The sequence below is a fragment of the Sus scrofa genome, chromosome 14 (genome assembly GCF_000003025.6).
Source record: "Sus scrofa isolate TJ Tabasco breed Duroc chromosome 14, Sscrofa11.1, whole genome shotgun sequence".
NCBI lineage: Eukaryota > Metazoa > Chordata > Mammalia > Artiodactyla > Suidae > Sus > Sus scrofa.
In genome coordinates, this window is record NC_010456.5 from 49,671,839 (window position 1) to 49,696,478 (window position 24,640).

Here is a 24,640-nt window from a genome sequence, read left to right on the forward strand (position 1 = left end):
GTAGTATAGGTCGAAGCTGCAGCTACGATTTGACCCCAAGCCTAGGAATTTCCATATTCCGTGGGTGCAGCCCTAAAAAAAAAAAAAAAAAAAAAAGTCAATTACAGCCACATGCCTCAACATGGAAGCATCTTATATATATAATATGCAACAGCAGCTATACACAGAGAATACCTACTTGGCAATTCCATCTGTGTCAAGGACAAACCAGGCAGAACTCATCCATGGTATGAGAAATTGGAGAGAGCAGTGGCTGGTAAAGAAAATGTTGGGATTGGCACTGTTCCCTTTCTTGACCTAAGGGGTGGTTAACTGGACCACCACCAGTTAGGGTTAGGGCATGTTCACATTAAATTAATCCACTGAGCTGTACCCTGAGCAGTGCACTCTCTTGCTTACAACTTTATTCATCAGAGTTCCATCCAAGAAGCAGGACCCACAAGTGTGGGAGCCAGTCAAGGGGTCTCTGTAAGGCTACCATCTTCCACTGGATGCTGGAGCTTGAGGTCCACGTGGGGGGTCAGGAGGGAAGAGGGATGGAAAGGGGAGGGAGGATCCCGAGCTGATAAGAGCCCACGAGGATGGGCTGAACCCCATGTCTCTTCTCATTGCCAAAGATGACAAAAGCTCCTTTTGGGAACTCGACCACTTCATCACACAGCTAGCCCAGGAGGATGGGGTGAGGGGGCAGCCATCGCAGGCCTCGCCTCTGCTGGTTCTGATGAGCTAAGTCAGCAGACAGGCCACAGGGAGCATGAGCTCAAGAGGCTGCCCATTCACAGTGACTCAGTATCTGGCCAAAATGAACACATCTGAAGGCTCCTTAGGCTGATGGGGATGTAGAGGACCAGGCAAGCTCCAGGCTTGTCTGAGTGTCAGTAGATACAACGCTAGAAGGAAAGCGCATGTGCTCTTTAACCCTCCAACCATCCTGTGTGAATTACCCTCCAGGTGAATTCAACTCACAAAGCACAAGGCTGAGCGCAGCTCAATGTCCACCAGCTGGGGACTGACTAAGAAGTTCTGTTTTTATTTATTTTGTCTTTTGTCTTTTCGGGGCCACACCCATGGCATATGGAGGGTCCCAGGCTAGGGGTCAAATCAGAGCTATAGCCGCCGGCCTACACCACAGCCACAGCAATGCGGATCCAAGCTGTGTCTTCGACCTACACCACAGCTCATGGCAAAGCCAGATCCTCAACCCACTGAGCACGGCCGGGGATTGAACCCAAGTCCCCATGGATGCCAGTTGTGTTTGCTAAACGCTGAGCCACAACGGGAACTCCTAAGAAGTTCTGAGTTTAAAATGTTTTTTTCTTTTTAGGCCTGCACCTGCAGCATATGGAAGTTCCGGGCTAGCAGGTGAATCAGAGCTGCAGCTGCCGGCCTACACCACAGCCACAGCAATGAAACATCCGAGTCACATCCACAACTTACACTGTAGCTTATAGCAACTCTGGATCCTTAACCCACTGAGCAAGGCCAGGGATTGAAGCTGCATCCTCATGGATACTGGTCAGGTTCTTAACCCACTGAGCCACAATGGGAACTCCTTAAATTTTTAATTGTAATGAAAGTCAAATAACATACAATTTACTGTCTTAAATTTTTTTTTTTTTTTTGGCCACTCATGTGGAAGTTGCAGGGGCAGGAATGGAACCCAAGCCACAGCAGTGACACCAGATCCTTCACCCCTAAGACACTGGGGAACTTCCCATCTTAACAATTTTCAAGTATCCAGCTCAGTAGCATTAAGCACATCCACACTGTTGTGCAGCCATTGCCACCATCATCTTGACTTTTTTGTCTTCCCAAAGGGAAACTGTCCCCATTAAAGACAGCACCCCACTTGTCCTTCCCAGCCCCTGACAACCTCTATTCTACTGTGTCCATGAATTTCTCTGGGGACCTTATGTAAGTAGAGTCATCCCGTATTTATCCTTTCGTGTCTGGCTTATTTCACAGAGTATCCGTCCTCAAGGTTCATCCATGTTGTGGCCTGTGTCAGAATTCTCTTCCCTTTTATGACCCAATAATATCCCATTGTACAGACAGACTGTGTTTGTTTATCCATTCATTTGCTGATGGACTCTTACGTTGCTTCCACATTTTGGCTATCATGAATCACACTCTACAAACACTGAAGAATCCATCTGGATTTGTTTAAACCTTGAGCGCAGAGAATTTATCTTCAACACTAATGAAAAACGCAAGGCCATCTTTTTGCCTTTCTGCCTCTGGCATATGGTTAGAAGGACCACCACTGCAACAAATAACCCCCAAACATACAATGTCTTCCTCACAAGGGACGTTTATTTCTTGTTCCCGAAGCCACACCGGATGGGTGAACAGGTGGCATCAGAGGATCCTTGGACATGCTGGGGATCCAGGCTGGCACACCTCCAAAGTCACCCACGCATCAGCAGGAGCAGAGGGAAGGGCTTGGAGGGGGTGCCTGTGGACGTGTTAAGGGCCAGCCCTGGAAATGCCCCAACCTCTTTTGCCAGAAACCAGTCACATGACTGTGCCAACTGCAAGGGCTGCTGGGAAGGTAGCACAGTGCTTTCAGACAAGGCGCCAGGGCAGTGTGGCTGCTGGGTTGCTGGCAGGCACCTACTCAACCCCACTTCCCTAAGGGCTTTTGTCCTTTTAAATTCAGCTGAAGCCAGACTCCTCCAGGAAGCCCTTGCTCACTGACCTCCTGCTCCCACGATGTACTGCACTGCAGTGCCCACCCCCTCCTCCTGAGCTGTATGGACCACCGGCACGGGGACTGGGGTCTCCCAGCAGAGGCCTGGCCCAGGGCAGCCCGTAGGTCACCTGGGACTTGTGAGAGGAGGCAGCCTGACAGGGGAGGGGCCCTTGCTCCCCACCTTGGTCCCTCTCCCCCACATCGGTGGACAGCCACTGTTCAGGCAACAGGAAGCCCAAGTGGGATGCTGCAGGGGAAGTGGGTGCTTCCGCCATGGAGCCCGTGGCAGGGCTGCTGCCTGGGTCTAGATGCCTGCATGGTTCTCTTTCCCGGGGACCTGGCCTGGCTCCGTGGCAGCCTCCTCCCTTTGTCCCTCGCCCAGGTGCTGCAGGGATCCTGTGCTGCCTCACTGGCTCCTATTTGACATGCCAGCTCACTCATCACCTGGATTACTGTGTCTCAAACCCTGATGGTACCAAGGACTGGTCACTGGGTTTTGGTGCCAACATTTCCTGGGGCTGAGGTTTGGGAAGACCACCTGAGGCCAGGGTCCCAAACTTGGTGTCTCTAGGGAGTCCATGCCTGGCTCTGGGACTGTGCGTGTGCTCACACAGGCACAGCTGCACCCTAGACTCCCTAGAAGTCCCTGGGAAAACCCTGCCAGGTGCTGGGACTTCCCGGCCTGGCTGGCCCAGCACTGGTAACGCGTGATGTCTGAGGCCAGAGCCACAATGGATCCCTTTTCAGTCTGGGGAGAGGGGCAGTTCCAGGGCCCGTCCTGTGGGACAAGGGTTGGGTGGGGAGCCTGAGGGAGGCCATGCTTTACCCTGAGAATGAAACCTGGCAGGGGAGGCACCTCTGATCCTCAGACGTGATTGCACTTCCCCTCCTCCGAGCCTTTGCTCAGGCTGTTCCTCTACCTGGAAAGCCCTCTGACATTGAGAATTCGACCCATTCTTGGAGGCCAGACTGGCAGCTGTGAAGCTGCCCCTGCCGTCCTGGGCCCTTGTGTGCTCTTCCCTTATGTTCTGGCCTCCCTAACTGGGAAACTGACCCCTGACCCACTGGCAAGTGCCTTGCCGGGTGGCACAAGGGAGGTGCTGGGGACTCAGGCTCGGGGGCAGGTCAGCCTGGCCTTACCTCATCTGCAGAGAGGAAAGTACCTGCCCAGAGGCCAAGGGGCCGGCCCTCAGCCCTCCTGTTCTGAGCTGGGAGCCCAGAGGTGGGGAGGCAGGGGGTGGGGTCTGGAAAGACAGGAAGCACTGAGCCTATCCCCCTCATCCAGAAGCTCTGCCCCCAGGACTCCCCCAACCCCAGTCCTAGCTCTGTTCTTTCAAATGTGCCCCATCATGCAGACTCCAGGAGTCCCTCCAGACGGGATCTGCCGCTGCCACCCAGCCCCCACCTCTGGCCAGGACCCTCTGCCAAAGGTGGGGCTGTGGAGGGAAGGAGGCCCAGACTCTGATTTAAGTGGTCACTGCCTGTTGGACACCTTGGGTAAACTGAACAACCTCTCTGCGACTGATGGATGACTCGAGGCCCCCCAGATGAGGGGAGATGAAAAGGTGGGCCAGCACGAGCTTTGGCCAAGCTGTGACCACAAGCCTGCTGGCCCAGCGGCACTGCCCTCCGTCAGGGCCTGGGTCCCTGTAGCCTCCATCGGCACTGTTCTTACCCTCTGCTTCCCCCACGTGGCCATTCTGGGCACTGCAGGATACGGGGAGTGAGCTCCACCACAGCCTCCCAACCCAGAGTTCTAGATCTCCTGGGCAACCCCTTCACCTCACTCCACTCCGGCTGAGCCCTGCCCTGGCCAGGGGGCATCAACCTCCAACCCTGCACTTCCCAGAGCTTTCTCCATCTGAGACCTATGATGCCAATCTGACCCCATCCTACCCTCCCACTGCCCCCATTCACCACTTTCACCACAAAGCAGGCAGCAATAGCAGAGGCCTGGACGAACCTCTGGACACACCTGAGCAGAGGACCTGGAGACCTAGACCAGCTGGGCACAACATTACCAGACTGCCTCTGGGGCCATGCCGGGGCAGGGCAGGGAGGCGCCCAGGGCCAGGTTGCCAGCTTGCTGCGGGGTGAGGGGCAAGCACCCACACTGGAGGGTGGGCTGACCAGCCCTGTCCCTTCTCCAGCCCAGCGTGGAGAATCCTCCATGGAGAATCCTCCACCCCATGGCGAATCCTCTACCCCACACTATGTGGTCATGGTTCTAGATTCCACTTTCCAGATGGAGAGACCTGTCCCAGGTGACCTGGCAATGGATGAAGGCCTAAGAACCAGGTTGCTCTGAGCACAGCATGAGCATCAACAGCAGGGAAGGGGCACAAAATGCTTGTTTGCTCCCCCTACAGGCAAGAAGGGGTGTTTCAGGAGATGTTTCAGGAGATGTTCCAGAAGACTTAAGAGGCACAAGCCTGGAGCTTAGAGGGTGAATCTCCACCGCCAAGGCTGGACCCACCTAGAACCTCAGGCCAGACTCAGGGTCTGTGAATCAAGGCAGTTCGGCCCTGGGGCTCCCTGCTGGGGCCCCAGAACTCAGTACAATTGGGATCAGGGTCCTGGGCTTGGGATCTGCCGTACTTACTGGTCTTTGAATATCAGGTGCTAAGTATTAAGGCTCGAGAGATAGGCCTCAGAATTCAAGGGTAAGGAGTCTAAGGTCTGAGGAATTAGAGTCATGGGTATGCGGGGAACGGGGCTCAGGAACTCCACAGTTTGAGCTTGGGGTCCAGGGTCTTTGGTGACCTAGGGGAGCACCAGGACTTGGCTCCACGGGATGGCATTAAAGGCTCAGGTCCCAGGTATGTGGGGCCCAGGTGTGAGCACTGGGGATCTAGAGATGAAATACTGGGTTGCGCGTTCTTGGGAGTTTGGGAGGCTGGTCCTTGGCCCCGACTGTCTCAGGCTGCAGGCCAAGTGTGCTGCCCTCAGGGTTGCGAACCCCAGATGGCCCTGCAACAGAGACTGGGTCTAGAGCAGGCATGGTGCTCCCACCCACGCCCCAGGGCCCCAGAACCCGGATCAGCAGACTGGGGTCTGGGAGGGGTCTCACCTGCTGCTCTTCCTGCGGCGTAGAAGCACGTAGATGAGTGCGACCAGAGCTACCACTGCCAGGCCTCCAAAGATGATGCTCAGCAGCACTGTGTAGCTCCGTCCTGGTGAAGAGCAGGCAGTGAAGGCTGCCGGGCAGGGCAGTCAGTGGGGTGGGGCGATGCTGGTGGGCGGGGCATCCTTACCTGGCTGGCAGGTGGGGGTGGGCCAGGACCAGGTGCCATCAGCCTGGCAGGTGCTGGCCTCCGCTCCAGCCAGGCTATAGCCTCTGTCACAGTGGAAGTGGATGGTGGAGCCCGCCAGGTAGCTCACGCCCTCCTTGTGCCCGTAGGAGGGTGGGGCCAGCCAGCCGCAGGACACCACTGGGGTGGAGGCGGGACATAGACCACAGGCCTGAGATGCTGGCTGCTGGCTGCTGCCACCAGCCTAAGAGACTGAGTCCCAGTGCCAGGTGCCCCCCTCCCCCATCTCCCCATCTCCCCAGCCCTCTACCCCCCTCACCCGGCTGCAGGCTCTGCACACGAAACAGATGCTGCATGTGGGCCACCCGTGAGGCATTGCCCATGCTCAGGCTCCCGGTGGCCGCCACATCGAAGTTGCAGAAGTTGTTGTCCCCGCACAATTCAGCCACCTCAGTCGGCTGGCTGGAGCTGGAGGTGGTATCCTCGGGGAAGAGGGGCAGGAAAGAGGGGTCATGCTTGGGCTGGAGCAGGAAGTTTTCCACCAGGACCTTGGAGTCATAGGTGAGCAGGGAGGTGGCGTTCTCCACAGCCCCTGGGGAGACAGTGGCAGGCCTGGCTGATGGCGAAGGTCTGGGGTCCCCTCTCCCCTCCATGGAGCCTGCTGGCACCATGCCCCGCCTCTCCAGCCTGTGCCTCACTCACAGTCAGCCCCAAACCGGAACAATTCTCGGGAGCTGGCACTAGGGAGTAGGACCTGGCCATTGCGCAGGGTGAAGTCATCTGCGGGGTCGTTATTGAGGGTCCCGAGGAGGCCTCGCGTGTGGGTCAGGAACTTCTCAGGCAGCAGGACCGCCACACTCAGGAACGGACCCTTGAGGCTGACCTCCAGGCCGGCCCCCGATGACAGCATGACTGATACCTTGTCCCCAGCAGCGACTGAGAGGAACATGCCTGGCACAGGTGGAGCTGGGGTCAGGGTTGCCCCTGCAGGCAATGTGCTGTGACCTCATGGCCCCAGGATGCATGGGCCGGCACCCATGGCTTCCAGTATGGGGAGGGCATCCCCAGGGCCCAGCCTGCTGTGACACGCCACCACCCTAGTCGGTGGACATGAGGTGCCCAGGCCCAAAGAGAGCCCCCAGACCAAGGCCATACCTTGGGGTTGCCTGTGAACCCTCACGCCCTCACTGGAAGACCTCTGCCCCCCCCACCCGTGTTCTGCCTTCTGCCAGGGCCGCTGAGAGAGATGGGGGCTGGGCAGGGAGGGCAAGGGGGAGAGGGCCCTCCATCCCACTCACCCTTCAGGTCCATCCAGCTCTGCTCCGCGAAGCTGAGAACCTCCTGATTCAGCAGCACCTGCAGGAACCCACCAGCCAGCCGGACCTCCACTACATCTGAGTTGCCCTCCTGGATGGCCACGGCAGTCAGCCCCGTGCCTCGGTCCTGAGAGCCTGGGATGGTAGGTGCAGAATGGGGTCCACTCAACCCTAGCCTCCTCCTCCCGAGGGAAGACCCTGAGCCACCCAGAGCCCCAGCGCCCAGCCTCACCCTCAAGTGTCATCCTGGTCTGGGCCCGTGCCTGTACCCTCAGGTTGGTCAGCCCGGCCTCCAGCAGCACGTACTCGCCGCGTCCATTGAATGTGAAATTGGTGCCATCGAAGGTGACGAAATGTGGGTCACCGAAAGCGGAGGCTGGGGAGAGCGGAGGGTCAGGTGAGTTGCCCGTGCCCAGCCCTGCCCGGGACCACACCCAGGTGCACCCACCTAGGCGCGGGGGCCGATAACTGCGGCAGTCACTGGAGGGCCGTCTCTGCATGTAGCGCGAGCACTCGGGCGCCCAGAGGCAGCAGTAGTAGAAGCTGATGACATCATAGAGCCAGTGGGAGAGGCCGGGCACACGGGGTGGCACTCGGTAAGGGGGTGCGCCCCAGTCGTGGCCACGGTCCGGGGTGCTGCCGCCGATGGAGTCGGTTGTAAGGAGCTGCAAGCCGGTCTCCGTATAGCAGCACTGCTGGCCTGAGCCGTACTGGGAGCTAGGGGCATGGACAGCTGCTGTTGGGCTCCTGCCCGCCCCCGCCCCTACCCTGCCCACAGGCTGGGGGCTCACCTGGCTTGCACGGAGCGAACGCAGTGCACAGCCCCTGGGTGATAGGTGCACACGCTGCCATGCTCCACGTCACAGCCATAGTCCGTCTGCAGAGCAGCTGGTTGCTGTCACCTGCATTGGGCTCTGCCATCCCTTCCCTGGGAGCCAACCTCTCAGGGGCCCTCAGACCCCAGCATCACCTCCCAGGCTTCTACCTTCCTCCCCCTGCACTGTCTCTTGCAGTGGGGCCATGTGCCTGGTAGGGCAGCTGGCCCCGACTGACCTCCCCCAATCCTGGCCGTGATGGGGTTGGGGGCTCACGTGGAAGCGGCCAGAGTCAGCCCGGGCCTGGGCCAGGGTGCAGGGGCAATCGGGAATCTCCTCCAGGAAGTTGGGCAGCTGATCCTCCAGCTCCTCCCAGGCCAGGCACTGAGCACGGGCCCAGGCCACAGGGTCAGCCCTGAAGTCATCGCCCAGGTGCCAGGCCAGTGCGTGCTCATTGGTCCAGAGTGCTTGCACATCCCTGTGGAGATGCGCACACACTAGGGACCTCCCTCCCCACCCTTGCCCCTGGCTCCCCATCTAGCGTGCGGGCAGTGGGGAGACAGCCTGGCCCATCCTCTGCAGGGAGGCCCTTACTTCTCCCCCACGTGGTGTTTGCTGCTGATGATGCGAAGGGCACCCACTTTCCACCTCTGGTAGTTTTGAGGGGCAGGTTGTGGTGTGAAGGTGAAGGAGCCGGAGTTGGGGATGTTAGTGGCCAAGGGGTACAGGTATGACCATGCTGCTGTCCATGCCTCTGAGTATGGCTTCCCTGGGGAGAGAAGGCCTCATCAGCCCAGGGCCTGTCTAAGGACCCCTGGGGCAGAGGAGGTGACAGGCACCAGTCTTTGGTGCTCAGAACAGCCTGGACAATGGACAGAAGTATGGACAGATGTCCTCCCACAGGCGGGTCTGTGCTGCAGGGTGAGGGAGACAGGCCTGGGGCAGCCAGCCAGGGGCTCAGGGAGGATGGGGCGGGGCAAGCTTTTTCTGTTTCCAGGACAAGACTTGTGTCCAAGAGCTGAGAATGTCCATACCTCCCCCAGAGCTGGTGCCCAAACAGCCAGGGGACCCAGCCTCCCTGTGCCTCTCCAGCTCGTTCCCCTTTATGCCTGCAGTTTTCTTGCTCAAAATCCCCACCCGGCTCTGCTCCCCCTAAGCTGTTATCCCCTCTCCCACCCCCAAACTCTGGTCCCCACCAGGCCCCGCAGAGGCGGCCTGGAGAGGCGCTCTGCTGGCCTCACCCGTCTCCTCGTAGCCCCAGAGCTCGACAGTGATGGAGTTGGTGGGCAGAGCCGAGGTGTTCCAGGTCAGGGTGAGGTTGCCCAGGGTGCCTTCCGTGCCGTAGTACTGCCAGCGGGTCTCATTCACCAGCTGGCTCTTCTCCGACTCTGATACTTTACTGGGATGCACTAGGCAGGGGAGGTGAGGGGTGAGCACAGGCCCGGGGCCCAGTGTCCAGGGGAGGAAGCCCAGGGCTCTTAGAGGGTGGGGACCTTCCAAGGCAAAATGTGACATTCTCATTGGAGCGATGGTCTCCCCAGACCCTCAGGACAGGAAAGTCAGGGCCAGCAGAGGTGGGGCCCTGCCCTCAGTCCTCCTGGCTTCCCCTCTCCCGCTGGCTGAGCCCACCTCTCAGCCCCACTCCCTCTGGGAGTTCCAGTGCGGTGTGGGTGCCAGCGGGTGGGGAAAGGAACTTGGGGAACCTGCACCCCTGTTGTCGGGCGGGCCTCCAGCAGGACTGGTTCAGCCAGAGCGGGCCAAGTGTGCATAGATTAGAGCTGGGGAAAGTCCCTGCGGAGGACCCGGGCCTGGACCAGCTTGTTGGGCTCACCGGCCAGCCAGTTGCCAGAGCGTGGGAAGGAGCGGCCATTGTCCATGGAGAGCGTGAAGGGGATGCGGCCAGTCTCATAGAGCAAGGGCGACACGCAGTGCACGCGTCCCGAGGGGTCCACAAAGCCGCGGGTCTGGATGCTGTCCTTAAAGCTACGAAGGGCAGAGGCAGGAGAGGCTGGGCCGGTGAGGGTTGACTGTCCCTCAGGCTTGTAGCCTCCTCCCCAGGGAACCCAGCCAGCCAGTGTCCCTGTCCTGGGTCTGGGCCTCTCACCTGCAGATCACACCCTCGGTGGGGTTGGACCAGTTGAGGTGCTGCACCACAAAATCCTTGCCGCCCATCACGGAGCCTGAGTAGGGAGAGACCTCCAGGCAGAAGCTCTGGATGTCCGAGCAGCAGCTGGCCAGGCCAAAGCAGGTTGGGTGGCAGGAGCACGGCCCATCCCGGACTCCACAGCGGTGGGAGCAGCTCCCCTGGGCACCTGGAGGAGAAGCCCTTAGTGCCTGCTCCGGGCACCCCATGCACAGGGCCCACGTCTCCGTCCCCAGGGGCAGGCCAGCCTGGAACTGCACTGACCACTATGTGGACACAGTGGAAATGCCCAGGGCCCATGGATGGGGTCATGGTTAGTCCAGTTGGCCTGACTGGCTAGAATGAGAGGGCATTCAGGTAAATGCCTCCTGACATAAAACTTTTCAGGAGGAGCCCTGAGGTGGGACTGACCCTCAGCCACCAAGTCCTAGACCTGAGAGCCTCCTCAGATGGCTGTAGGTGCCTGACCTCTAGATGTGGGCTGGGGACCTCTCTCTACCCCTGAAAAGAATCAGTGCACCGGTGGCCTGGAGAGGGACCCCAGCCTGGCTTGCTTGGTCTGGGGACTGGGGCTGTGGCTACTGAGAATCCCACTGGAAGCCCAGGAGGCCCTATCTCACTCTGCTGGGTGGTGAGGGTCACCAGTTATGGCCTGGAAGGGAGCCCACCCCTCTCTTAGGGGAGAGGAGTGTCAGACCCCACAGAGGTCAGGGGTCTGACCCAGGGGAGAGGGCAGGGCCAGGATAGGGGAGAGGGTGATGGGGGGGTGCTGCGGGGGGTTGGAGGCACTCCTAATCTGGCTCTTCCCTGCCACCCCCTAAAGGGCCAGTCAAGGGCCAGGCCTGGGCCTGAGTCACCACTGCAGCCCACTTCACTCAGTGCAGGGCTTGGCACTCAAGAGCTTCAATAAATATTTATTGACTGAGGATGAGATGGCTTGAGGGATTAGGGGAGGAGGCCAAGGGATGCCGGTAAGTGAGATAAGTGCCAGGAGGGTGTTGGTGCTTCCCTGAGATGGGAGATAGGCTGGGGAGGGGGCTAGGGAGCTGGGGAAAATCAGCTCAGCCCAGCCCAGCGCAGTGGAAGGGCCAGGGTCCTGGCTCAGGAACTGAGTGCAGCTCCGGGAGGCATGGGCCTTACCCTGGACTTTCTGGGGTCCAGCCCACCCTGAGAAGTACCCACAGCCCTACACCTGGCCAGGCAGGGGGCCCAGTGGGGGTGGGGGCTCCTCCATGTATAAACACACCCTCCACAGGCTCGAGGTGTGGGCCGAGGCTCACACGGCCTGGTGCCCTCCCTCCCCCACCGCCTCTGGGCTCCCAGCCAGTTTAGGGTGGGCACGGCCTGGATCCCCCTCCCCACCAACAGCCCCTTGATCCTGGGCTTCTGAGAATTTCTTCTTACCACCCCCGGTAGCGTCAGATGGACCGACAGATGGACAGAGGCTGAGGCCAGGGAGGTTTAGCCTGGGTCTGGCTACAGCAGGCAGACAGACAGAGTGACAGGGGGTCAGAAGGGCAGGGTGAGGGCATACCTGCTGCAGGCCAGGGGCCTGGGCCGGGGGCTGTCGCCAGCAGCAGCAGGGCCCAGAGCAGGAGGGACAGCTGCATTGTGCGGCCTGTGTCTGCAGCCAGCGCAGCAGTGGCTGGGAGGTGGCGGCGCTCCCTCCCCATGGCCTGGCCCCGCCCCGTGCTGCAGCCCCGCCCCGCCCCACCCTGTCCCCTCTCAAAGTCCACAGGTGCCGGATGGGCTAGCAGAGCCCAACCTGCTCCGTTAGCACATTCCTGGCCCTCCAGGCCTGCGACACAGGGGAGGGAGCTGAGCGTCCTGGAGCCGGATGTCCGGAGGCTGCAGCTCAGGCCCTGGACCCCAGCCACTTTCCCCGCCCTCCTCTAGGGGGGCAGGCGGAGCTCCCACAGGGGATGGGATACTGCCTTGGGGGTGAGGCAGGGTTGTCCTTGAAATCCCAGGATTCTAGCGCCACCCCTCCCCCCGCGCCCCGGGGGCCCCAGGCCAGAGGACTCGTACCCCAGCTTCCCTGCAGGTAGCGGTATGCCCAGGTCCTCCCCACAGCCTGGCCAGGTGAGGAAGCAAGTACTTTTGCACTGGGGCCTGCACTGTGTGGGTGCTGGTGGAGGGCGCCCTCCTGGGGAGGGCGGGAGCTGTCAGACATAGCTCTGCAGGGGATCCCCCTTGAGGGAGGAGGGGAAAGCAGAAGAGGGAGGGGCACGGCCCCTGGCTACTTAACCCTGGAGTGGGATGGGGGTGAGATGGGGAGCTGAGCCCAGGATACTGGTTTCCCTTGGAGGGACTCCACTGGGCTCCTAGGAGATTCCATTAGGAAACAGGCTCAGTCAGGCTCCAGCTGTGCCTCTGCCCTGGGCTGGGGACCAGGAAAGGAGCCGCCCAGCGCCACCGCCCAATGCCAGCACCCCTCTCCTTTCACTGCAGAGTTTGCATAATCTCTTGTTCACCTCCCTCCCACTAGTACAGGTGAAGAAACTGAGGCCCAGACAGCAAAGCAGGGAGGGGCGGTGAGGTCTCCCTGGAGATGGTTTCTGCAAGCTCTATAGCAGGTGGGGTGGGAGTGGGGTGGGGAAAGCACAGGCCTGGGACTCAAGTGGGCCCTGCTACCTAGGCTGGGGGTCTGGAGAGGCAGACAGCCCTCTCCCCAGTGGCAGTTTCTCAAGGAGACAGGTTCCTGGACCCCTCAGTGGGGCATGGGCCTAGGTCACTAGGCTGTGACCAGCCTTGGCTGTGGGGGGTCAGCCAGCATTTTGCCCTGGTCACCGCCCCTCAGAGCCGGCTCTCTCACAGATGGCTGGGCTAGTTGGGAACCACAGCTCCCAACTGCATGACTGAGCACCTGGGGTACCCTTCGAACAGGTACCCTGGGTGTGGGCACTGAGGCCTAGCCTGGGGGCTGGTGCTGGGACTCACCTGGGCCTCAGGGCTCAGGAAACGAATGTTCCGGGTGGGTCTGAGGTGTCCTGCGTCCAAGTCAAGAGGGGCTCTAGGCTGATCCCAGGAAGGGGGTGTGAGGGCCTGGGGGAAGGTAGCCATCTTTTCACAGCCTGCACTCTGTTGGTGCCTTAAGAGGGTTGGAAGCAGGAGTGCAGCGTGTGGGCCCTGGGGATCTGCTGGGTAAGTGCTGCCCCCTCAGCCTCTGTAGCCATGAGACGGGCCTGAACCAGGATGGGTTTGGTGCTTCTGGGTTCCCAAAGTGGCTCTGCCAGACCTAGTCTGGGGACCCTGGTGGTGCTCAGCCTCTTGGGCCTTTCTTCCTAGAGGGTCCAGCCCATGAGGGCAGTAATGAGGATCTCTGCCCCCATCCTGGACAAAATGCCGTTCAGGGGAGGCTCCAGCCGTGGGGGTGGTGGCCAAGCCTCACAGCACCGAGAGGCTGGACAGTGTGGAGGGTGGGCTGGACCTCTAGAAACCTATGCTTCCCCACACAAGATGGGCTGGGAGCTGGGACAGCAGGGCTAGCATTAAAATGGTTGTTTTGGGGGGTTTCTGTTCTAGTGCACCCAGTAAGGGATCCGGGGTCTCTGCAGCAGCTTGGGTTCAACCAGAGGCCCGGTACTGTGCTTGGGTTAAGGACCTGGTGTTGCCACATAGCTGTGGCACAGGTTCGATCCTGGCCTGGGAACTTCCATATGTGGCAAGTGTGGCCAAAAAAACAGAAAAAAAGCATGTGGAAGTTCCCGGGCCAGATATTGAACCTGCGCCACAGTGGTGACCCAAGCTGTTGCAGTGACCAGGCTGGATCCTTAGTCTCCTGCACCACAAGGAAACTCTTAAAAATTCTTAATTTTTGAACGAGGAGCCCCATGTTTATGTCTTGTGCTGAGCCCAATTCCCTTGGCTGGTCCTGTCAGAGGGGGAGTGTAGTAGGAGGTTACCCCCGCCCCAGTCCAGGGTTCCCATCACACTGCGGTGCAGGCCAGTCCCCAACTCGAGGGACGGCTCTCAGCCCTCTGCTCCCTCCAGGCCTGGCTCCTGTCTCAGTGGGAAGGGTTGCCCTCTGACCACCCCCTCCCAGGATGCCTGTGGGCCCGGCCCTCCCTGGGCCTGGGTGAGGAAGGTCAGGGGCCCTGGACATGGGGTCACCTCCCCGGGGCACAAAGAGGCCAAGACAACTGTTCCATCTTTATTAGAAAAGCAACCAAAAAAGGACCCTCGCCGCCATGAACCAGGCAGAGCCTGTGGAGCGTGGCATGGCCACCTGGGCTGGGGGCGGGCACATGTACAAAGTCAATGCTTCATAAAAAGGAAGCAGCCTGCTGAGCTCACATGGCCTGTGGCTGGGCAGGTGGGGTGCGGGAGGCCCTCAGACGTCCATGTAGTCATCATCCTCGTCCGTCTCGCTCTCCAGCGAGGACTCTTGGCTCGACGTCTCCAGGACCTCCAGGGCTGGCTGGCACAGGCTCTCCTTCCTCACGTTGGCAGCCGACTGAGCAGACAGGATGGCCGACTGCACAGACCAGGCAGAGCATTGGTCAGTGGAAGCCCGGGCCTGTCCCCGCCCCGTGTCCCACCCAGGACCCTTGGTCACCTTCAGCTTCTGCTTGGTCTCCTCCGAGATGCTGCCTTTGGGCGAGAGCAGGGTAGGGGTGGGTGGCGTGACGGTGATCTCAGGGGGGAACTTGGTGGCAGCAGAGGGGATGACCAGCTTTGGCATGTTGGGCAGGAGGCGTGACTTGGCCCGGCTGGGCTCGGTTTTACCCAGGTGGCCCTCGGGTGGCTGGGCACTCCCACCACTGGGCACCTTGCAGCTGGAGCCTGTGGGGTGGACCCAGGGGGCTGAGCTGAGCTCGTGGCCCCTCCCCTGCTCGGGCCTGTCTTCCCACAGGATGACAGAGGCACCAAGAGGCCACCTCTTGCTGCGTCAGACCGCAGTGCTCTCTCTCGGCTTTTTGGCCTGAGCTGGCTGGCAGGTTCCCAGGCCTCCTCCCGTCCCTCTTGGCCCCTGACCACCTGGCGCTGCTCTGGGCTGCCTCCAGGAGCAGAGCGTTCACTGGGAGCCGAGGGTCAGGACCCCAGCAGCCCTGAGCCTTAGGGACAGCATGTGTGCATGCACACATCAGCTCTGACTTCCCCACAACAGCCTGAAGGCACACATCCTACTGCTCGCTCCTGCCTCAGGGAGGATGCTGGAGCCCAGAGCCTTCCACTCAGCGCCCACCCCCCGCTCACGCTCCAGGGTGAGCCAGAGATGCGACGCGGCAGAGCTGGGTTGGCAGCCTGCGGGAGCTGAGTCTGGCTAGTGTCCACATTCCTCCGCAGCTCCATGGCTTTAAAAGGAGTGCAGCTTACTCAGGGCCCATGCCTGGCCCCCTGGGGCTGGCACAGGGCCCTGCTGTCCTGACTGGGGTCTGTGACAGGCCCCAGCCCAGAGAAGTCCCCGAGGGGCCTGGCTGGTTGGGGGGGCTGGTGGGAACGAGCTCTGACGGTGACATGGTTCCTAGTCAGATTTGTTTCCGCTGCGCCACAGCAGGAACTCCCTGACTGTGACATGGACATCATAGACACAGACATGGATGTCCCTCAGGCTTGGCCCAACCCAGCCACCCTCTGCCTGCCCGTGACTCCTCCCACCACACGGCCCCACCCCACCCACTCTGGGCACAGGCACCCCTTCCTCTTGGCCAGGCAGGATGGGCCTGGGCTCAGCAGTGCCATAGCTAAGCCCCTCTGTGGACCAAGGGTGGAACAGGGGGCTCTCGGAGCCCTTCCCCTGCCCCAGGAAGCTCTCAGCTGGGCCTCCCCACCTGGCCCACCTCTCCCTGTCTCCATCACCACTGGGCTCCCCCCAGGCCCCGGAGGGAAGCAACCCCTGGGGCGGCTGGCCTTACCCTGGCTGCAGGTGGGCTCAGTGCCTGTCCGGGATGTGGCCTCGGCTGGCCAGCAGTGTGGCTCTGCTGGGGGGCCCTCAGGTGCTGTCTTCACCTGTTCACTGCTCGGTGGCTCCTGGGGTGGGAAGCCCGTGCCCTCTGCCCCTTCTCCTGCCAGCTCTTCCTCTGTAGGGACAAAGAGTGGCTGTGGATGACCTGTTCCCCCACCTTGGGACTGGGCTCTCCACCTCTACCCATGGCTATGGACCAGCAGAGGCTCCCCTGGAGCAAACACACGGTGGGGCTAGGCTGGCACCGGCAGGAAACCACTCAGTGGACACAATGTCAACCTGACACAGTGGGGCCCCACCCGGCTCGTGGGAGTGGCCATTAGAACCGAAAAATCTAGCTAAGGTCAGAGTAGATGGAACAGCAGTGGGCACAGCACCCCCCTGCCAGGCCACACCTTCGGGAGCGAGGCAGGGCAGGGAATTGGCCTCAGTGGTGCCAGGCAGGCAGTCAGTCAGCACTGGTGCAGCCTGGCCTCCAGTCCCACACTCTCATTCTTCATGCTGCTGTCCTCATCCTTTTCATAGGACCCTGGACTCTCCCACCACACTGGCCATGACCCTACCCCCCGCCACCCCCCCACTTTGCCCGGAGCAGCTGACACCAAGCCCTCCTTAGCCAGGCAGGAAACAAGATGTGCCTACTGCTTGTTGGCTCCAGCTCCTGAAGGACAGCAGCCTCCTTGCTGCATGACCTCAGACCCTCCCTTCCTCAGTCTGACCAGCCAGCAGTGTCCCTGGGCCCAGTCTCAGGATGCTACAGACGGGGACAAACACCTCAGAGGCTCCTGCCCCACTGGCTCTAGGGTAGGATGCAGGTTACCATGCTGGGCAGGCACCCACAACACAGGCCCAGTCCCTCCATAGGTGGCAGTGCCTGATACTGGTTCCCCGAGTACCTGGCCGAGTGACCTGGAGAGGCTGCTTGAGTGGGAGGGCAGGTAGCTTCCTTGCTGAGAGCAAGGACAGGGATGGGAAGTGGTGGACTGGCAGGAAGTGAATGGTGTCCTCAGAGGAACCAGGTACCAGTCTCCCTCCTGCCCCAAGGCATGGCCCACGCTCCCCAGGCCCTCCCTTCTTGGTGGGCTGCCAAAATGACAGACACTCGGGGCCTAGTGACCAGCAGAGACACTGCCCCAGCCAGGCAGTCTGTGAGAAGGACCACTCTGGGCCTGCTGGGGTGAGGCCTGGCCTGGGGGCTTAGTTTTCAGGGAAGAGTCATCAGGCCATCTCGGGCTCCCTCTGTGGAAGCAGCGGGCCAGGCTAGAATCCTGAGCCCCTGAGCCAACTCTCCCTGCTCCCCATTGCAGACTCACAGCCTTGCTGCTGGGTTCCCAAGGCCCAGTGTCCTAGAGGCCCCCAGGCCCTGGCTCTCAGCTTCTCCCTGGCTCCTCCACAGGCCTGGGGCCTGCCTGGTGGGTGGTACCCTGCAAGGGGAGGTAAGTCTTGCCCCAGCCCAGAGCGCCCACCCCCCATCCTTGGAGGCCTGACCACTTCAGTGAGAGGAACCTTTGCTTGCTTGTGGGCCAGGTGGCGTCTGCAGGAAACTGGGTCCCAGCCTGTAGTGTGCAGGAAGGCAGCGAGGGACCGTAGCAGGGGCTCTCCAGGGGAACACGTGGCAGTCTATGAAGGGGCACATGGGGAGGAACTGAGGCCTCCAGCCCACAGCTGGTGACAACCTTGAGGTCCCCAGTGGCCTGAGAACCTGCAGGTGACTGGCCACCAGCCCAACACTCCTGAATCCCTGATCCTCAAGGGCCAAGAGTCAGGTGGGGGCGGAGCAGGACTGAGGGCAGCAGCTGGGTCTTTGGAGAGTGAGTGGTCGTGGACTGTCATCACTGCCACCACCTGGTGAAGTCGCCCCACCAAAACCCACTGTGGGGTGTGTCTGCTGTCGGCCGCACTGTTCTGAACCCTGGAGGGCTATTCCACTGTGTTTGGACACCCAGACCCTCAGTGACAGCAGAGGAAGTGACGGCAAGGTCACTGGGTGAAGCTGCACTCCCAGAGCCCCAGGGAGGTGGCTGTCTTGGGACCATGGCCAGCAGCACAGTGACTGGCTGGCCAAGGGTTCCTGCACTTCGCTGGCCCTCAGAGGAAACTGGGGACACACTGGGGAGAACGCCAGCCAACCCTTGGGCTCCGTTCAGACAGAGCAGCCTATGTGGGCTCCTGGTCACAGCTGACTGGTCTGGCCCAAGCCGGGTATTCCTGTCAGGGGTAACAGTCCCCTGGTTCAGATGGGTCAGGAAATAATGGAGTGGAGCCTGCATGGCTGGCAGCAGCAGCCTACCTGTGGCCCTTTATGTGGCCAGCAGCTGGGCAGACAGGCAACCTGGCCTTGAGGAGGGGCAGGGTGTGCTGGCAGGTAGGTGCCAGGCCCTGGCCCAGGTGGGTCCACAGAGCAGGGAAGGAGAGGTGGTGGGTAGGTGGGGGAGTCTTTGCCCACTGCCCTCTCACCCACTGGTCTCTGAGGCACCACTTCAGTGCCCCGCCCTGGAGACCCGCTGCCTGTCAGCTGTGACCAGTGGCACCTGGGCTGAGAAAGAACAGGGGCTCTTCTGCCCACAGAGCCTCCAGCCCTACCCTTTACAAGCCAACAGGCCTGGCCCCACCCAAGTCCTGCCTGGCTTCCATTGGCTGCACCCCTGGGGGCACAATGGCCAAGCTGGTCTGCCCCACACCCTGGCAGGCACCTAGGGATGGCTCACAGGCCCATGAGGTCCCGTGTGCACCAGATCAGGATCCCTCTCCTCTCCTAAAACAGCCAGGTGGGTGCTTCTCGGGGATGGCCAAGCTGGAGAGTGCCCTGCTGCCCTGGCCCACACTCTCCCGAGGATGCCCGGGGAAGGGCTGGCTGCTGGCAGGGGCCTGGGTCCCACTCTGGCCAAGCTGGGCATCACTGCCAGGTGGCGGGGATGGTACTCACCTGGGTCCAGGGAGGTGGCCTCGGGCCTGTGTAGCTGTGGGGGCCCAGGGTCCTCAGCCGGGTCTGGGGTAGAAGCTGACGCCGAGGGAGGACAAGTGATGACAGCCGAGGTGGTGGCTGGCACAGGACGAGGCTTGGTGTGGGCATCACTGGGCCGCTGGAGGACATCTGTCGGCATGGGCTCGGAGGCCGTGAGGGCCACAGCCGCAGGGAAAAAGTTTTCTCGGCTGTCCTTGGGGTGCTTTGGGGTGGTGGGTGTGTCCCCTGCAGCCTGTGAGGACAAAGGGGAGGTGAAGAGGGCCAATTGGGCAGGCCTGAGCCCTCACAACTCAGAACTCCTGTCTGGGCCCCTGACGCTGCCAAGGAGGTCCACGGGCCGTCCTCAGGATTCTGCATCCTTCCCGAGGAAGACACTGGGCCCTGCGGCGGCAGGGGAGACTTGACTTGGTGGTGGGTAGGTGGGTGACTCCTGGGTGCCAGGGAGACTTGACTTGGTGGTGGGTAGGTGGGGGAGTCCTGAGTGCCAGCGAGGAAGAAGGTGTTGGTTGTGACCTGGGAACAGGATGGGGACTCCACTTGGGAGGCTAGTTTTGGAGGGTCCCAAGGGTCACTGGGGGGAAGGTCCTAAGAGAGGTGGGTTGAAAAGACTGCAATCCTAAAGCCCCACTGCCCAATGCTGCCCCCAGCACGGCCTCGGCTGCCCTGAAGCACTCCTACCATGGGCCTTCCATGATCAGAGAGCTGGGCCCTTTGGGGCGTCCCTGTCTGGTCCACACCGTCTCCTTTGCTCCCAAAGCCCACCCCTGAGGTGGGTGTGACAGCCACATTTCTCCAAGGCTGCTGCAGGTGGGACAGGGGGATAGATGCACCCCAGCATCTGAGCCATCCCTGAGCCTACCCTTGACCCTGTCTCCTCTGACGTTGGTTCTGCTGGGGGTGACCCATCCTCCCATGGGGCCAGCACCTGGGAGGAGCCTGGACCTCCAGGAGGCGGGCAAAAGAGGACTGGGTCTCTTGGAGGCAGACACAGGAGGAGAAGGTGAGTGCTATATCCCTGCCCTTGCGGGAGCAAGACTCAACCACAGGTGACAGGACTGAGCCTCTAATTTTGTCCCGAGCACCCTCCAGGCGTGTGCCTGGCTGCCATGGCAACTGCGACAGCCTGCAGCAAAATAGGCAGGACATAAAAATGGGTGGGAGCAGTGGCTCAGAGCAGGCCTCCCCCAGTGCTGGCTGGTCCCAGCTTGGTGTTGGGTGCTGGTCATCTGTGGGCCTCATCTCCCCATCTAAGAAATGTGACCCCTCCCTGCCCTTGGCCCCTGTCAGCTCAGAACAGAGACCAGGCAAAGGGGGAAGGTGTCTGGGGGTTTCCTGTGCAGTGCTGTCATTTTCAGCACCTTAGAAGCCTTCTCTCTGGAGGGGTCACTGCTCCCCTGCCCCCACATCTGGGTCAGCAGAGGAGGCAGGGGTGGGGGGGAAACCTCAGAGCCTGAGCCCTGCTCTGGGGCCCCAGGCAGACCACTGCCCCATGGAGCAGAGGCTGTGGTGAGGATCAGATAGCTGCACTGGGAACTCTGGCCACCTTGGCAATGACAGGGTAGTAGGGACCACCAGCAAGGCAGACCTCTCTCTCCAGGGATTCTGGCCCTCAGCTGGGGCTCTGGCCCACAGCCTGATAGGTGCAGGTTGCACCCTGGGCTTCTTCAGACCCAGAGCCCAGGTGGGATAGTGGCCCGATGCTGGACACTGAGAGCAGCTGCCAGTCAGCTGCTGTGGGACCAGGATGCTTCCCGGCTGCAGCTGGACGCCCATGGCCTTGAGCTCCTGCCTCTGGATTCTCTCGTGATGTTCTTCCCCCAGGGGCCTAAAGGAGGGCGAGGGCTGGGAAGGCCAAGCCTGCTGCTGGGGCATGGCGGGCAGGCCACCTCTGGGGACAAAGAGGACACACCTATTCAAAAGGTAAGTACCTGCCCTTTAACCCAGTGACCTGGCCCAGACTGCTCCCACCTTATGAAGGCTCCTGGACCACCTGTGGCTCACCTGACCTGGGCCCTGGCCCATCCGCCCCACCCAACGGTAGGCAGTCTCTCTGAACACAATGAAGGGTGGCGCCCTGCCCACCCCCTTCTGCTCCTATCAGCCTGCACATCCCAGCTCCTACAGCACTTCCTGTCTCTGTGCAAAGGCTCGACCTTTCCAGGTGGGGTCGACTAGGTAAGAACCATCCTTCCCTTTTACAGAAAATGTACAGGGTGAGGGGACCTCAGTTCTCTCACACACACACACATTCTGCAGGGGCTGTGGTCTGTACCTGCTAAGGCCCCACCCACCATGTGACAGTGCCCAGCCCAGCAGGTGCTCCCAAGGGGCCTGAGGCTCAGGTGCCTCCTGCCCATCTTCCCTGGGCCCATGTGACTTCAGGGACAGTCCCAGCCTACAGCCTGGAGCCTGGGGTGTGCCCTCCACCATCAGGCTGGCACAGGCGGGTCATGCTTACCTGCCTCTGGGCGGCAGCCCCAAGATGGACCTGACAAAACTTCACGGCCTGCTCCAGCGCAGCCTCCTCGTCCACCTGAGCAAGGAGATGCCCCAGGTCAGAGGGCTGGGCTGTGGTGGCCAGCCTCCGCCCAGCCCTGGAGTTCCAGGACAACTCCCAGGACCGGCACACCCCCACAGCCACCCCCTCAGGACCCCAACCCTGAGCTGGGCTGGACAGGCCAAGTTCATGTCTGTGGCTGCTGCTGGGGGTGGGGCAGAGGCTAGCAGGGCCCGAGACAGAACTGCCCCTCAAGGGGGAAGGAACACAGTGCCTTTTGGAATCTGGGTGGTGGGCAGGTCTGATGTGTGGGAATGAGGCGGGGAAGCCATGGGGCCCGCTCTGGATGCATAGCAGGCAGGGTGTGAGGTCAACAGGCTGGAGTGGGGAGAGGAAGCCTGGCCTCGTCACAGGGAATGGGGGCTTTTTTCTAGTTAATCAGCAACAATAACAAATAAAAGTGACTGCTAGATGCTGGTGAGGTTGTGATAAAAGAGCCGTTCTCAGAAGTGAGAGAGCAAAGTGACACAATTTGAGAAGAATGTATGTATTGGGATGGCCACCCGTATGGGCCCGTCACACTGCAGGCTTCTCCCTGGGCAAACCACTCTAAACAGAGAAAAAGCCACGTGTCTAATGTGCTTTCATGAAAGATAAAAAAAGGAGGCAAACCGAGAAGGACAGCAGAGGCCCCTCACACTCTGCACCGTGGCCACTTCCTCTGGGCCTGGCTCCCTGTGCTGGACCTGAAGAGATTCCTGTAAAGTAGCTGCCTTTCCTCAAAGGGTTAGTACAAACTTTTTAAAGCTTGTTATTTTTCTTCTTCTTCTTTTGTTTTTGTATATACTCTCCCAGTCTTACTGAAGTATAGATGACAAATAAACCATGACATACTTCAACTCATCTCATGTGCGTGATAGAAAAGCTCAGGTGTAGGGAGTGAACAGCACTCCCAGGGATGGGAAGGAAGGACTCCAGATGCTCCCCCCAGGCCACCTGGCAGTGACCCCACGTGGGAACAGTGCCACCAGGCTCAGTGTGGCCACACACCTGCTTGATGAGCATGTAGGTCTCGGCCATGATCCTTTCAATGCGGCCCAGGTCGTAGGCCATGCCCTTCTGGCCCTGCTGCCACACACGGTAGGCATCCAACAGGAGCGTCTTGCCAGACTCTGTGTCCTCCAGAAGTTTCCTCTTGCGGCTGGGTCGTGGTGGTGCCTCCTCGGGGTGGCTGCCCACCCTGGGTCTGGGGGTAGTGGCGGTGGGGGCTGTGGCTGGTGGGGCTGGGCCAGGTGGGCCAGGCTGCTGCCGGGTGCTGATGCTCAGCTCCTCCAGAGACAGCTCTGCAGGCCGGCTCTCTGGGCCCCGGTCCCTGAGGGGTCGGCCTGGCTGCAGGGGTGGTACCCGCTCTGAGTCTGAGCAGCGGGCAGCAGCTTCCCCTGTGTCCATGGGCTCTGTGGGCCCTGCCCGGGGGTTCTCCCTGTCCTTCCGCTCCCCGCCCTGGTCTGTGCCCTCTCCTGCATCCATAGCCACAGGCCGGTGGGTGAGGGGGCCTGCTTTGCCCCCGGGCTCGGTCCCCGGCCCTGAGCCATCTGCCAGAGGGGGCTTCTTGGGGTGGGGGAGGCCCTCCTGTCCATCCTCAGGACTGGCCTTGTGGGAGACGTCAGTGGTCATCCTGGCTCCGGAGAGGCCACAGGCCTTGGGCCCTGGGCGTTCTGACCCCTAGGAGGAAACCAACGGTAAGCTTCAGTGTCTGCTCTTTCCATTGTAATGAAGCACCATGGGCACCAGGTAGGCCCACCCTGGCCCTCTCCCCTCAAGACAGCTGGCTGGGCCATGGTGGCTGCCTGGGAAGGCCCTCTCTGCTCTGGAACACAGGCCTCAGAGGGTGCTGATGGATCCCAGAGGCAGTGCTGCCCCTAAGGACCAGCTGGTCTGCAGTAGATGGCCTCCTCTACCTGTCAGGGCCACCAATGCTCACCATGAGACCAAGTCCTCATGCTCCAGGCTCTCGTGTGCCCTAATGCAGAGGCCAGGGCGGGGTCTCAGGGGTCCCCTTGAGAAACCTGCACCACTGCCCAGCCAGTCCTCCTGGGCAGGGGCGCTATAACCTGATAGCCTAGCTTAGGTTCAGGGGCCCCGCCTGCTTGGCTGGTGACCTGACCCCTGGGCCTCACAGTGCTCAGTACCCTGGAGCTGGCAGAAGTAAGGGTGCGGGGCTGTTGCTTCACCACTTGTTCCATCGTGAGAGATGCAGTCTCTTGAGTTGGTTCTACCAGGTGGGAAGCATCACCACTGTCCTCACTGGCCACAAAGCCCACAAGGTGCCTGTGAGGTCCTTCTCGTGCCAACCTTCCCACTTGGGGGGCAGGTGCTTGCTGGTCACAGGGGGGTATGGGGACCTGCCCAGAGAAGTGGTGGGGGGTGCATACCTCCGCAAGCTCGCTCAGTGTGTCCTCCAGAACCTTCACTGTGAGGATGAAGGCCCGCTGTGCCAGGACCTGGCGGTCAGCATCTCGCAGATACTTCCTGTAGGCACACGGGGGTGGCCAGAGGAGACAGCAGAGCGTCAGCCACAGAGAACTGTGGCCCATGCCCCTCCCTGATTGCCCCTCAGCATCCCACCCGTCCCACCTGCCTGGGGCCTGCTTCCCAGAAGCCTTACCTAAGCTCCTTCCTCCCATCCAAGTACTAACCAGGCCTGACCCTGCTTAGCTTCTGAGATCAGAAGAGATCGGGCACGTTCAGAGGGGTATGGCGGTAGACCCTAAGCCTCCTCCCTCCACACTCAGCACAGTATCTGGGGCCCTCCGCTAGCCGTGATCCCAGAGGCAGGGTGGGTGGGCCAGGCTCAGTGAAGCTCAGGCCCCAGGCCCCAGCTGAAGGCTCCCGGCACAGCACAGGCAAGTGAGACAGTGAAAAGGTGAGGGGGTGCAGGCACGGTGCTGGCAGCAGGCCTCACAACTGGGCCAGGTCCCGTCTGAGCTGTGGCTCAAGTGGAAGCTGTCCCTAGGTCCTATCTGTCCTAGCCTTTCTGGCAAAGATCACTGGTT

The 24,640-nt window shown here is 60.8% G+C and overlaps 2 protein-coding genes across 20 annotated transcripts in view; both read right to left on the minus strand.

Annotated features, from left to right (window-relative positions):
- Positions 18-12,051, minus strand: SUSD2 (sushi domain containing 2). 2 transcript variants are annotated; one of them, XM_013983126.2, is made up of 16 exons: positions 11,752-11,905; positions 10,179-10,386; positions 9,906-10,057; positions 9,316-9,483; positions 8,669-8,843; positions 8,351-8,552; positions 8,051-8,136; positions 7,708-7,976; positions 7,492-7,635; positions 7,242-7,394; positions 6,646-6,894; positions 6,263-6,535; positions 5,947-6,123; positions 5,763-5,865; positions 179-253; positions 18-72 (listed from the first exon to the last, which is right to left on the minus strand). In XM_013983126.2, the coding sequence occupies exons 1-16, from the start codon at positions 11,888-11,890 to the stop codon at positions 42-44; spliced, it is 2,604 nt and encodes an 867-aa protein (XP_013838580.1). In that variant the 5' UTR covers positions 11,891-11,905; the 3' UTR covers positions 18-41. The 2 variants fall into 2 exon arrangements, with proteins under 2 accessions (XP_013838580.1, XP_003359219.2); XM_003359171.4 differs by lacking the exons at positions 18-72; positions 179-253 and adding an exon at positions 2,292-5,662 and having other exon boundaries at positions 11,752-12,051.
- CABIN1 (calcineurin binding protein 1) overlaps positions 14,358-24,640 on the minus strand; it is a 101,528-nt gene continuing 91,245 nt past the window's right edge. For 16 of the 18 annotated variants that reach the window (XM_013983138.2, XM_021074231.1, XM_021074233.1 and 13 more), the window contains 7 exons: positions 24,020-24,116; positions 22,638-23,309; positions 21,549-21,623; positions 19,052-19,322; positions 16,076-16,240; positions 14,776-15,002; positions 14,358-14,694 (listed from right to left, as the gene is read on the minus strand). In XM_013983138.2, the coding sequence (XP_013838592.1) occupies positions 14,551-14,694; positions 14,776-15,002; positions 16,076-16,240; positions 19,052-19,322; positions 21,549-21,623; positions 22,638-23,309; positions 24,020-24,116 (1,651 nt within the window). In that variant the 3' untranslated portion in view covers positions 14,358-14,550. Of the gene's footprint in view, positions 14,695-14,775; positions 15,003-16,075; positions 16,241-16,262; positions 17,746-19,051; positions 19,323-21,548; positions 21,624-22,637; positions 23,310-24,019; positions 24,117-24,640 lie in introns of those variants that run through there. The other 2 variants (XM_021074239.1, XM_013983139.2) reach the window with 1 other exon arrangement.